The 13964-nt window shown below is 42.6% G+C and overlaps 2 protein-coding genes across 5 annotated transcripts in view; one reads left to right on the forward strand and one right to left on the reverse strand.

The window, feature by feature from the left end:
• Positions 1-6952, forward strand: part of LOC125013091 (rho GTPase-activating protein 42) — a 63151-nt gene extending 56199 nt beyond the window's left edge. For 2 of the 4 annotated variants that reach the window (XM_047593394.1, XM_047593396.1), the window contains 8 exons: positions 833-938; positions 1185-1344; positions 2246-2396; positions 2649-3056; positions 3378-3534; positions 4546-4608; positions 4724-4803; positions 5512-6952. In XM_047593394.1, the coding sequence (XP_047449350.1) occupies positions 833-938; positions 1185-1344; positions 2246-2396; positions 2649-3056; positions 3378-3534; positions 4546-4608; positions 4724-4803; positions 5512-5600 (1214 nt within the window). In that variant the 3' untranslated portion in view covers positions 5601-6952. The remainder of the gene's footprint in view (positions 1-832; positions 939-1184; positions 1345-2245; positions 2397-2648; positions 3057-3377; positions 3535-4545; positions 4609-4723; positions 4804-5511) is intronic. The other 2 variants (XM_047593395.1, XM_047593397.1) reach the window with 1 other exon arrangement.
• Positions 6953-7639: 687 nt separating this feature from the next.
• On the reverse strand, positions 7640-12623 carry pgr (progesterone receptor). Its single transcript, XM_047593400.1, has 8 exons — positions 11293-12623; positions 10914-11023; positions 10067-10183; positions 9430-9735; positions 9055-9199; positions 8805-8935; positions 8108-8265; positions 7640-8022 (listed from the first exon to the last, which is right to left on the reverse strand). Exons 1-8 carry the CDS (start codon positions 12189-12191, stop codon positions 7867-7869), a joined length of 2022 nt encoding a protein of 673 aa, XP_047449356.1. The 5' UTR covers positions 12192-12623; the 3' UTR covers positions 7640-7866.
• Between the last annotated feature and the right edge of the window lie 1341 nt (positions 12624-13964).

The following is a 13964-nucleotide window of genomic DNA, read 5'->3' on the forward strand; positions in this document are numbered from 1 at the left end:
TAACTTTTCTAGTTTGATATGACATGTAAATTTGACAAATTCACAAGTACACGTTTGAGGACCTTGGGATTTCATTGTTTCCAATTCTGCTTTTGCATTAAAATAAACAGTTTTATATTTTGGTTACACATTGGTGACTTAAAATGTAATATGTGTATATGTATGTGTATATATTATTATATGAAATAATCCCTGTGTGAACCTACTTCCAGTTCAAAGATGATGCATATTTTTTATACCTCTTAGGTTCTACTAATCCCAAATACCTAAAGATCCTAATCTTATCTTAAAGAAATTAAGATGCATTCCAAACAAATGCTTAGGTCTCAGGAGGTTAACCCCTACTCTTTAGTGATATGTCCTTTTGTCAGTGTGTTTTTAATTCATTTCAGGGTTCTGGTAACTTACTAGCTGTTAGTCACATGGTGTGTGATGTAATGGGAAGGCTCCGCCCACTAAGAACCTGCTGGTGCCCTTTTTAAGCTTTGTCCTACTTCCTGTTGCTATGCCCTGATGAACCCAATATGGCTTTTTTATACTTTTTCTGCCATAGAGTGCCTTGGCAATCCTTTCTCTTTTTTATCTTTTTTATTCATTTACTGTGATTTCAATTTGGACAGTTCTGACTGGAATACAAAGTAGGTCAGACACTATCACGACAATATAGTCATTACTGCAATCTGCAGTCTAATGGTTATTGGGTAGCTCTAAAATCTAAAATATTTTTATTATTCCAGGAGTCAATCATTTCCAACTCAGGATTCCTGGTGTGATATATCACCTGCCTAATTATTTTAATTATTATCATGTTTTGTTTGTTTGTTTTTATCAGAGTCAGACGACCAGAACTACAGGGTGTGTGCTGTCCACGCTTTGGTTCATAAGCTGCCAGAGAGGAACAAGGAAATGCTGGAGCTGCTAATAAAGCACCTTGTCACGTACGTGTACAGAATCTGTCACGGTGCAGCCTTTGAAAAAAACAAAAGAGTGGCCCTGTGAGAGAAGTTAAAATTTGCTGAAAGTAATTAAACTGTCTTCACGGTTCTGGATTACTCAATGCATTCATAGGTGTTTCTGAAGCTGTCAGGGCCCTGGCAGCCGACACGAATTGAGTTTACATTATGGGAGTATCAGCAGCGAACAGGAATTAACTGCTGGGTAACGCCCGTGTCTCCTACGTGTAGAGTCTCCACACAGAATAAGTTCAACCTGATGACCGTGTCCAACCTGGGCGTCATCTTCGGCCCCACTCTGATGCGCTCACAGGAGGAGACCGTGGCCGCCATGATGAACATCAAGTTCCAGAACATCGTGGTGGAAATACTTATCGAGAACTTTAACAAGGTTAGTCATTGTTCAGCTGCGGAGCTTCAGCTTATTTTATCTGTGTTATGTATTTAACTTGTGCTAGCTTTGTCCTTATAGGGGCTTTTCCTCTTTTCTGGACACACCACTGTTTTACAAAAACTTATTGTCTTGTGGGGCTATCAAAGACGTACGTTTCTCTGCCTTTTTAAGAAAAAAAAATGCCATGCATCCTCAGATGTTTAATTAAATTCGAGGTGTTGCCTCCCCCTGCACCACATCCCCTTGGAGCACTCGAGCATAGGTTGCCGATTCTGCATCTTTTGAGCTGAAGCACAGCCAAGCTTTTGACTGCTTTGCCTTACACTGGATTTCCACCAGATGCATTTGCGGCGAGTGTAAAACCAAGCGTCAGCATCCAGGTCTGAGTGATGAAGCCCATGTGGAATTACAAAAAACTGAAGTTCATCTAGTGGCCTCTTGAGGCTCCAAAGGGAAGCAAATCCCCATAGATGCCCATGTTAAAAAGCCCAAATTTACAGCATTATTAAACATGTTTACAGCCTGGTACAAAAAATGATTTTAGTTTATTTCACTATTTATGACAACTGGACAGCTGGTGGTAACCTGAGCTAACAGGTAGCAGAGAGTTGGGTGGACACATGTCCATATTTAGGATATCTGAGTATGGACGGAGTAAAGTTCATCCAACATGGCGACTGCAGGCTCATTTTTGAGATTCAGAATCCAATTGGTGACGTCACGATGGGTTTGTCCATAGTATACACAGTCATGTACAGTCATATCATGTAAAAATCTGATGTGACGTTACATGTAGCATCGGCACAGCGAGAGAGCTAAGGCGGCGGTAATTAAAAATTCAGTGGCACCAAAATCTGCATCAATATTTTGTTTTTGTTTTGTTTTTTCGGATCAACAGATCTTCCACCAGCCTCCAGACCCCAATGTGCCTCTGCCACAACCCCAGAGCCGGCCAGGCTCTCGCAGGAGCAGAGCCATCTGTCTGTCCACGGGGCCCCGAAAACCCCGCAGCCTCTACACCCCAACGCTGTGCCTGGCAGATGCAGAAAGTGAGTATCAAAGCAGAGATTACTGCCACAGGCCATCACACCACGATTTGCCAGAGCTGTCAGTGGCATCTAATATCTGCACACACCGTCTCACCAGATCCATTCGTATTAGTTGTTCTTCAAGCCCTTTTTAATAGAAAGCCAACATGGCTTCCAAATTAATAATAACGCCACCTCTCTCAGCCACAATGTAACCACAGTCACTTCCCTACGTAGCAGGTTTTAATGAGGGCCTCGTATGCCTGTCCTCTGGTCCCTGTATAGGTGACACTTTCAGCAGCAGTCCAAGCAGCACACCCATGGGCAGCATGGAGTCTTTGTCGTCCCACTCCTCTGAGCAGAATACCTCCTCCAAAGCAGCTTCCTCTGCACAGAGGACAGGTCAGGACAAGTCGCTGCTGGACCTCTGCCGGGCGCCGTCACAGCTCTCGAATGGCCCCAGGAGCACCGTGTGTGTCAGCAGCCCCGAGTCCAGCTCCAGGGAGGACACGGGCCGTACAGATGGAGAGTCGGAGGACGCCCTCAGCCTGTCGTCGGTCAGCACGACGCCGAGGCTGTCCCCCGCACCCAAGAAAGCCCCGCACTGCCGCCCTGACCTCAGGCCGCTGCCTCTGAACCGCTCCAGTGCTCCCTCTCTGAAATCACTGCATATATCTGAAGGTGGGATAATTGTCAGGCGGAGCCAGTTTAAGCTTGCCTCTGATACCACATTGATTTAGTTTCCCCCCCAACAGTGAGGAGGTGAATGGAATAAATAGGAATGTCTGGAACAGATAATTTTAAACTTGATAGTTTTATCATTACAGTTGATTCCTCCTGTGCTTCCAAAGTCTGACAGTACCCCCTTATGTGCCATCATTTCAACATGTTAAAATATTATTTGTCATTTTCTGAGCTGGCAGCCGTTGCAGTGATTGACTTTTGTCATCTTTGTGTCATTTGCACGGAGATACATGTGATTATTTGTATGTCTCCTTCAAGGCCGCAGGAGCTGCTCGGGATCCGTCCAGAGTTTATCGATGCTGGACTCCAAAGAGAGTTTAAAGCCTGCTGAGCACCCGGACCTTCCCCCGAAACAAGTGATCCGCCGCAGGATGGACACGTCAGTCAGCAACGGCTACCAGAGACCTGGCTCAGTGTAAAGATTTTTGCATTTATGCGTATGGAATCCTGTCTCGTGGGCCTCGTTTCACATTGAAGTGATTAGCCATCTGTAGGGAAAATGAAAAAATGAACAGCAGTCGACTGTTTCAAGCTGTTATTGATTTGTAATTCCAAATCTAATTTCCATTAGTTTTGTGCTGCTGTGGTCTGAATTAACAAGTGATTTAACTCTGAGCACATTCATGGGACTTTTTTTATTTCTGTTTTCCAACATTTCATACATATCCAACATAGTTTTGTGGGTTTTTACGCTGCAGGAGGATGTGCAGCTTAACGTGCACCTGCAAAATAACTACAAATCAATAAGGCAACATTTTGTTCTAATTTCCTAACTCCCTTGCTGCGTCTCTCCCCTCTGAATCGCCAGCCTCCTCTTCCTGTCTCTGTTTACGAGCACTGAGACGTCTCTAAGATCAGATGAGTGTGTGTTCGGAGATTTATGTCTTTTCTGCTCTGGTGGGAGAGCTGGCTTTAATTACGTTCTGCCTGCTCTAGGGTTGATGTGACCCAGCAGCAGTCTGCACTTGTTCTCTCGAGACAAATAGATTGTTTGACTTGTCGTGTCTCAGAAAGCCAGTCACACGGCCTCTCGAGTAGTTTCCCTGCGTAGCACCCAGCCCGGCTTGCCCCCGGACTGTGTCGTCCCCTTGACTCTGAGTTTGTTGTGTGCAGGGTCAAGTGCAGCCACGTTGTACAGTTTATCCCGGCTGAGTCTACCCGGAGGAAGGAAAACTCCTGCATTGTGTCGTTACGCCTTTTTACCTCAGTCAAAATAGCAGAAAACTGGCAGGGATGAGGGAAAGTGGACGGACTAGTTTTGGACAGGAAAGGTCAGAGAAAGCTGAGGCAGTACTGCAGGTTTTATAGACGCCAGTATAACAAAAGAGATTATACTCCTATATAACTGCCTCCACATCATCCAGTCTCATGACATCTTTTACATAATGAGGTGTGGTTAACTCTGTTGTCGTTCTGGTTGTTTCAGGGTTGCTGCCAGAGCACTGCTTTTTGAAAATGCCTCCTCTCAGCATCCCGCTCCCGTCGGAAGGTTCTGACAAAACACGACACGTCCACACACCCAACGACACTTTGACCCAATTAACCCCGCTCTCATCTCCCCCCAAGATCTGTCGTGACTTCTCTTGTTTTTGTTGTGCACACAGAGACGCCAAGGCGATGTACTCCTGTGAAGCAGAGCACAGCCACGAGCTCAGCTTCCCCCAGGGGGCGCACTTCTCAAACGGTGAGCAGAGCCGGAAGGCAACGTTTTTTTGCAGTATGCTTTTTAATTTACTTTACCGGGAAGGGTAGGGAGTTTGCACAGATGCATTGTGTGCCGGCTGTGTTCTAGAAAAGAGACTTGTCCCTTTCTCAGAGTTGGTTAGAGGCCGGAAATACTTTTTGCTCTTAGCGTGACGCCCCCATATACAGTACATTTCTCAAAGCCAAACAGCGCCAGGATTTTTTTTTATTGGCTCTTGCTTTTTTTTTTTTTCCGTGAAGAGATGACTTGGCCCAGAACCAGTACAGGCAGGTCACTGTAACCTAGTGATGGAAGGCACCAGTGCCTGTTCCCTGTTAACAGAGCCAACAGAGCCAACAGCCAAATGCAAAAAACGTCAACAACTGCTCCCTACCATTTATGAGCAGGCGGATCACTTTTATTGCTCTCAACGTTAACAGGCCATTTCTCCCTGCAACTTTAATCCACATATCCAGATAAACAGATTGTGCTTGCTGGTTGTTTTTCAAGAAGGCCGCCTTCATTGCGGTGCATCTTAGCAATAATTGATAGTGTTTGCTAAAGTACACCGTGAATTTAAAAAGAAGCCTGACTCACTCTTCCGCAACTTGTTATGTATTAATCTTTAGTATTATGCAATCAGCTCAGATCAGAAATCTAGCCGTCTTTTCTCTCTCTAAGTATTTTGTCCTCTCTTTTCTTTCGTAGTCTACCCCTCTATTGAACCAGGCTGGCTCCAAGCAACATACGAGGGCAGAACGGGGTTAATCCCTGAGAATTATGTCGTCTTCCTCTAACTGGTGGTAAACTTCTTTTTCATGGTATCCATGGAAAAAACAAATAATAATAATAATATTAGACCATGTGGTTACTTGTCGTGATGTTACTATTGTTGCTAGTAACTGCCATTTCTGCATTTTGTTCATTTTTAAATCCGAGCAGCAATTGCTTCATCAGCGCTAGCAGCCTAAAGATATACCTCCCTTCATGTAGTGACTATATAGTTCAATGTTTCTGGGGAATATGCTCAGAATAAATAAGTATAATGTTATTGTTAGGTGTAAATGTATAACCCGTGGACTGCACTGATGTTTTTAGTACCAGTATTAGCCTACAGAATCACAGAAACAATCATATCCCATTTCACACATTTTATTCTCAGAAATATATATCCTTTTAACGTCCATCTATATCAACATAAAACCTTCATCAAGTTGTTAATGTTGTCTCATAAACATTTCTTTTTTTATTACCTGTAATTGAACAAGCTGTGATTTAAAATAAGCAAAATATTCTAGTCTATTAGAATCTAATAGAAAAAAAAGCATAAATGGTTTGCACCTTTTTTGTTTGTTTTGTTTATGGACGTCGTTCATTCACTGAACCTGCTCACTGCTGCAGTGCACTTTCTGTTTAGCTACACGGTACTGTACTGTACAATAATGCGCATAGGTTTTTTTTTTCTATAATTGCTCATCAAAAATATTTACTTCCAATTACGGTTCGTTACTGTACACTGTCACATCAAATATATGTCACATGTAAAAATGAGTTTTTACTGTTTTAATTGAAATGTTAGTGAAACGGAGCCTTTACATTTAATATCTGTTGTGGTACTGTACTTGCTGGTGCACTGGTGTACTAGTAATTACAGCTAGACAAATATCAGTTTATATTATGTTAAAAATGCCATTTAATAGTTTTTTTTCTATTTCCCTCACAACATTCCCAAAATACAGAGTCCATAATTATGTAAAACTTAGGAAAAAAGACAAAAGAAAGAAAATAATCAGCAACCCTTACACTCGTCAGTTAATACAAACTGACAGATTATTCCAAAGTAAAACTTTCTCCGTTTGCCCAAAATATATTTGGGAGGCTATCTGAGATCTGGCTCTGGCCAAGATCAGGATGTTCTCTTCCATTTACATCTCTAAGAATGTGAGATGGCCTTGAACAGTGAAGCTGGACTGATACTCCCTTTCCAGTCTGGATTTACTGGGGCATAACACAGAAGTGATATTTATATCCTGAATAGCATTCGACGTTCTTTTTTGTTTTTATGCATTGGAAGTTTGCTCCCTTGAAATCATCTACTGTATCTTGACCGAGCATAAACATGTCTATAAATAAACTGTGCGATTTATTAGCCCTGTGGTTCAGTGTCTTTGTTACTGTTATAATATAATATGATGTAGTTGATAATACAGTTCTCTTCTAGCATGACATAGGGCACACCGTGTCCGTAGTTACATAAAGTTTTTATTGCACGTTTTTATTCTGTCAAGGCAGCAATGTTTTATGTCACAATGTCCAGTTTGTTAGTCAGATCATTTGTACTAATGTGTTAACTGACTAAAATGCATCTGGGACAAGGAAGTTACCATCAATTTAGTCTTTTTCTTCTGTTTTTTAACAGATTAAATCTGTCTGCAGATTAATCCAGATAAAAGATAAAATAAAATACAATATGTTCACTTGAAATACCTCAAAGGCAAATTGCAGCTTTGTGGTGGACGTTTGCTCAGTGGTTTCTAATTAACTTAAACTCACAGTCAAGTTTTTATTTAATTTTTTACTAATACTTTAAAGACCTCCCTGAAAAAAACACCATGAGTCACTTTGCTGCTCCGTAGAATAAATTCCACTGGTCTAAATGGCTCGCCTCATTGCAGTCTACATTTGTTCTTTATAGGAACATAATGCTTTTTATGTGCACTCTTTTGTAGCTTCTGTACAAAAAATAACAGTACGGCCTCCAAACCTTATAGCGTCTCAGCTAGCCAGTAACATCTGTACACAATATGTAGACTGGGAAAAGGTGGATACACCAGAATAATATAGATGAGCTTTATTGATTGACGGCTCTGAATTTAAAATATTGAGAAAATGTCTTGCTAAAAAACATTTCAAGAAACACGTTCATTCAGTTTCTCCTCTAGACGGTCGCATTTTGAAAAGCGTAGATAGGTGCCTGACTACATTTGCGAAGGCAATGAAAAATCCAGTAACTGTCCAGTCACGAGCTGTCTCCGCAGAGCTGCCATGTCTGTGCTGGCGTCGTCACTTGGTGTGGAACAAGAGGGGCCTCACCATGCCTGCCAGGACCTTGGGAAGCTGGGAGGCAATCACCTCTGACATCATCTCTGGAAACTCAACTTTCATGGTTTCTGCCTGGATGAAGGTAGTCAGACAGTACAGGTTGACCTTCTTCACTATCTGTCAGAAAAAAAACACACACACACAAATGGTTATCTTGGCGCTCATACACGAATACAGTGTGAGCAGCTGTGAGGGAGCCTACATCGTGTATGGCGTCCATGAGCTTGGTGAGGTGGTAGAATCGCTGGGAGCTGGCCACCATGCCCTTCTCTCTCATGTGAATGGCCTTGGTCAGCTCCCGGATGTAGCTTTGTCTCATCTCCTCAAATGCTGCCTGGCTTTTGAGTCCTTCAAGAGGCACTAGGGGCAGATTAGAGTCTTGCATATTAATGATGCACCTTTAACCGTGTGTATGCGTTCTGTTCTATGAAGGCTAAACAAACACAGAGGAAATGTTGCAGAACAAAGAGGTTCTCATGAACTAGCCTTGGAACCTTTGGAAAATATTGTGAGCATGTGTTTCTGTTTAGGTTTCTGTCAATTTGTGTTCCTTTTCTTTTCTTTTGTATTTGTATATTTGTTCTACTGACCGAATTAAATTACAAAAAACAACACACAGAGGAAATGTTACAGAATAGTTCATCAACAATGGTTGTTTTTGAAGGAACACGCTATTATTACAATGTTTTTCACTCCGTGTGGGATTTGGACTTGATAGCAGCTGCTACATAAATCTTGGCAAAGCTCCAGTCACCTTGTACAGCACCCCCGTCTATTGTGCAGCTCTTGGGTAAATGGTCATCAAAGCTTCACATCGCTGTTTGCAACACTGTACACCGAGCGGGCGCGGTTGATTCATATGAAGCAAATTGACACAAGGGGAATGAGCTGAGTTTTACCTGTGTTGAGTAATATTATGGCTTTCATGCAGAGAAATTCCTCCCGGGTCACTTGGAGATTGGCGAACTCCTGAGGAATGAACTGTATCGCCAGGCAGAGGTCGTAAATCGGAGACCTCCTCATTTGTTCCCTGACAGATAGAAAAACGTGAATTTGTTTCCATTTCCTCATCACAGTCGTCGAATTGTGAATAAATGTGTCAAAGTTCAAAAGCCAGCTTGAATTGACAGCGTGATCACGGTAACTTACTGACTAAGAATCAGATCGGGTGCGAAGTACAGAAATTCGCTGGTGACGTTCTGAAAGGAGCGCCAGCCGAGCGAGAACACCATCAGGTTCATCCACGAGTACTGGATGAGAGTCATCTGATCAGTGATGTGAAGATTACGGAACCCTGCGGAAAACAAACTTTAGTTTGTGTGTGTATTCTCCTTCATTGTAGATTCAAGGTGTGTCATGAAATCTACTGAAATAAGATCATACTTGGAACAACTTATTTCATGTCCAGTGTTCATGGTGTTAAAAAAGCCTTCTATCTAATTCAGTGTTTAAGGCTGAGACCTTCAGTGAGGCCTGCCAGGGGATCCCCATGGTGACAGCTGTGGTGACCCTGAGAACTGTTACCTGGCAGAGACTTGGACCACTTGACGATCCACAGCAACTGTTTCTCGCACAACCGGTTGAGACTGTTGAGCAGAAGATGAGGAACGTCGGCCTGGGTGCTGTCGTAACCGGAGAACACAATGTCCGGTTCGATGTTTTCCAGGATGCTGAGGATTTGTTGGGATAGCTGCATCTCGTGGATGCCAGATATGCAAGACATGGTGGTCAAGGCCTGATTGTCATTGGACATGGACAAGTGGGATTGGAACATCAAGGACGGGGCCAAACCCAAGGCTTTCAAGGCCCCAAAACGCTTCAGCTTTCTGCCTGTGACATGAACAAAAAGGCGTGGTTAGATATGAGTTGTACGATGACACATCACAGTGCTCCAGAATTTCCCCCTCTATGCATAATAAATTCATATTCTGAATGGTAAAGCTGCTCAAACCAGCATATGAAAGAGCTCAATACTTTTGCATGCAAAGGGATACTGTTTCATTTTGGTCCATCATTGTGTTTTTGATCTAAGCACCGTGAATATTCCCTTTGATGCTAATCATGATTTCAAAGTGCTGTTGGCGCAGCACAACAAATCTGTGTCATTTCTGCCGTACGGGTGCATCAGCTGCATTCAAAAAGAAATCCAACCAAACGGTACCTCCAAGCATCATTCCTGCTTGATAGCACTTTCGAAGGCGACACGCGGGGCAATTTTTTCTCCGAATTTTGTCCACAATGCAGTCATTGCGTCCAGCGCAGAGATAGCTGTGATGGCCTGTTGAGGAAATGGACACAGACAATGCACACAATGTTAAGAGCGCTTGATTTCCAAATATGTAAGAAGCAGGAGAGGCACATAATGAGGAGGAAAAAGTGTTGAAGGGCCCTTGACCGGCTACTCCGCACTGAGGCAGGGAGATCTGGAGAAGGAAATTAGATAGAGGCAAGGCTGTGAGGACATAGTGACACGGACGTGGTGAGACTTAGTGGCTGTAATATATCTCGCGCTGCAAGATAACAAAAAAAACAAGTCCAAGATGAAGAACATGGTGTAAACTTGTCAGTGTGATACTGTTGCTAATAACCTTTAAAAACTTCCATAGAAGGACAGTTATTTTTTTAGGTTATTTGTCAGGAACAAAACCCCAGATCGACAGAAATAAAGCTGTAAGCTAGAAGAAAAGGAATTTCATTTGCAGGTAGACTAAAAATCAAACACGTCATGCAGTCTGTTTGAACACAGACAAATGGGAGGAGGAAAACAAGGAGTTGTGAAATGGAAGGGCTACAGTCATCTGTTTGATCTTCTGTCAAAGGCCAGATGTTAGAATATCTCTGGAAAACTGTCTGGTTTCCCTTCTGTTCCACATATGTGGCTTGGATAATATTTGACATTTGAAGGAATATACTAAAAAACAAAAAAACAAAAAACAATCAAACCCAAAACCGTTGCCTGAATAATGTGTAAGTGAGTTAATCATTTTCAGAACTTTTTCTTTGCTCACCTTCAACCGCTCTTTTAAAAAAGACTTTACAGCTTCCACAGGTTAAGACTCCGTAGTGGCAGCCGGATGCTTCATCCCCACAGATCACACACACTCTCTGAGGTGGCATACTGGAACAAAGAAAGAATATATACACTCATCATCCATGAAATGAAAAACTGATCATAAGAGACAAGTGGCAGTAAAGATCAGTAGGATGGAACTCCATCTCGTACTCAGAGCGATTATAACTTGTTGCGCACAGACAAATAATCCGTTGTTCTGATTAATCAGAAATAATTTCATCATCAAGTAGTTATCTATAACTACCCATCACACAATATACAACTGATTTACATTCAAAGATCACGTTTGATGATGAAAAATCTGACATATTTACCCGGGGAATGCAGAGAAAGGTGATGAGTTCCTCTGTGACAGGGTCTGGTTCTGGATCCCATCAAACCCGCTGGATGTGAACGGGTCCTCGGTCACCCCCACTGATTGGCACCAGTACTGGGGTTCAGCCGGAGACGTTTGCATCTGCCATCGGGGAACCTCGGCTTTGTACATCGCTAGTTGCGTATTTGCCTGTGCGTTGGAATCAAAGTTGATGACAGCCTTCCCGGATAAACCGCATCTGGAGTCAGTCCTCGCCGGGTTCCCTAGCTGCTCTGACTGGTTCAGGTCGATCAAAAAGTTTGGAGAGCCCTCCAGCCCTGGTCGAGGAACCACTGGCGTAAAGCTTGTCGATTCACCGTCGCCAATTTGCAGCTGCGTCTTCCTGTCGGCGTCACAGCAGGTGTCAAGAGCAGACATCTCAGATGATGAATCAAAGTTTGGACAAGGGTTGTCCATAATCACAGAAGGCTCACTCTCATCTTTGATGAACTTGCACGCTCCGGTGCTCGTGGACAGGCTTAAGTCTGCGCCTGGCAAACTTTCGGTAGCGGCCACATTCATCCTCTGAACTTTAACAAAATTCTCCCAAGAAACACTGTCACACTTCAGAAAGTCATTGTTCCGATCATAAAAAGGTTTTCCAGCAAGTGAAGCATCGAGAATGTTGCAGTCTTTAAAAACGGTGCCGTCGCCGCTTGTACTGAGACTGTGGATCTGTGCGCCAGCGTTTCCAAAGTTACGCGCAGAGGACATGCAAGTCAGAGACCGCGCATCGTTAGATAATTTAGTATTAGATCTACTGTAACCAGCTTCAACCAGGTCACTCGCTCTCGTGTTGGTAGAATCGGAAATAGGAGTGCTGATGGTGCTCATCTTTCCGTTTATTTTATTTTCCATTTTCTGAACGTCGTAGCGCGCAGCAGAGACTGAACCCAGAGCGCACCCGGAGACTGGAAGGTGTGTGCTAAGTTGTGGCTCAGAGACCTTCCTGTAACCCTCCTCCCCGTCGAGGAAGGCTGTGGCTTCGCCCTTCCTTTCCTTTACATCAGAAAAGTAACGAAAACGGACGTCTACACCGATTTAAAGTGCAATTGTCACTTCTTCCCGAAAATAAACGCGTAACATTTGAAAAAAGTTGCAACTATATGTCCTTGCTCTGGTTGTGAGTGTCATGTTTCAAATGTGGATAGATGTCCAGTATTCCTTATTCTGACAGCACAGCCAATCATCCAAGGATGCCAGTGGAAGAATCCGTGCAGAGCCACCCTCGAGGTACAGTATGTATGGAGATACACTACACTCACTAAAGTATAGTCTGCCACAGAGGAGAATCAACAATGGACCATCTCAATGTCAGGGGCCATTAGTCTCCACCCAGTCCATGAACATGGCGACATGTTTGGCCAACTTAGAAAGTACTGGAAACTAACTGTGTCTCTGGAAAAGGAGATAATGTTGTTATGGCTTAACCAAATTAATAAGCATTTCTTATAGTCTCGCTCAGATGTATCAGATGCATTAGATCCTCCGTTCTAAATGACGATGACCAGTTCAAATAATTACAGAATTACAAATGACCAATATATTTTTTTTCCCTTTATTCCATAATAATAATAATCATCATCATCTTCAGGTTTCAAATTTGCTTTTTTACATGTATGTCTTCAATGCTGCTTGAACCTACAGTTACTAAAACAGTCATAAAAAATTTGCTTTAGACAAATATGTGTCACAAATACACAAAAAGAGCAATAGCATTCTGCAGTCTCATAACTCACAGGGTGATTTTATTGAATTGGAAATCTAACAAATGCCCGCCCTTTAGGAGATGGATTCAGGAGGTTCTGTCTCTACTTCAGTTAGAAAAAAAATGACATATAGACTAAAGGACTCTTGTGACACATATTGTACATTAGAGCGTGGTCTTTGTTGAGTATGTAAAGAAGTTGAATCTCTAATCAGTCATTTCCTTGTGTCAGCTTGTCTGACTCGCCCATTGATGCTACACTTGCAGCATTGGATTAGATTGCAGCATTTTTTTTTCTTTTCTCAGTAACCAAGGGTGGGTATATGGGGAAGCGTTTGTGTTGCATTGTGTTTATGTATGAATGTACACATTTTTCTCTATAACTGATGAATATATGAGTGAAAAAAGACAAGATCAAATACACGTGAAGAACATTCGATGGGGGAAACAAATGTTTATCCATGCATCTTTGTCATCTATGTTTCTAAAAGCAATCATGTCAGAGTGCCTTTTACCTCATCCACACTCACATAATTCACTTCTCTGTCGAGCCCATTAGATAACAGAGAGGGTTTCACTATTCAAGTTAATCAGCCAAGAATGGATGTTGCTGATGAAGGTAGTCATGATGCACGCACAGGCCTTGGCCCTATCTCCTGCGTCATGATTCTGACAACATGGGAAAAGATTCTCATGCTGCGCCCTACATAATTTTTTGGCTAACAGTTACACATTCATATCTACATGATGAGTTCTTCAAATGCTGTAATGACCTAGTTTTCACACAATACTTTTATCTGTGAATGTTGGCTCATGGTCACCACAAATAACCTGTAGTACTTGCATAACCACCTTCTGGTGCTTTCTTAATCAAATATTGCAGACACTTTGGTCTTATGATGTTCAGATATATTATACGGTAA

Source organism: Mugil cephalus, chromosome 9, assembly GCF_022458985.1.
Source record: "Mugil cephalus isolate CIBA_MC_2020 chromosome 9, CIBA_Mcephalus_1.1, whole genome shotgun sequence".
Lineage (NCBI taxonomy): Eukaryota > Metazoa > Chordata > Actinopteri > Mugiliformes > Mugilidae > Mugil > Mugil cephalus.

Coding starts and splice junctions, on each gene's coding strand:
- pgr (XM_047593400.1), bottom strand. CDS start 12,191: ATGGAAAATAAAATAAACGGAAAGATGAGCACCATCAGCACTCCTATT. Junction 11,024..11,292: donor CCTTTCTCTGCATTCCCCGG/GTAAATATGTCA, acceptor TCTTTGTTCCAG/TATGCCACCTCAGAGAGTGT. Junction 8,266..8,804: donor CATAATATTACTCAACACAG/GTAAAACTCAGC, acceptor ATCTGCCCCTAG/TGCCTCTTGAAGGACTCAAA.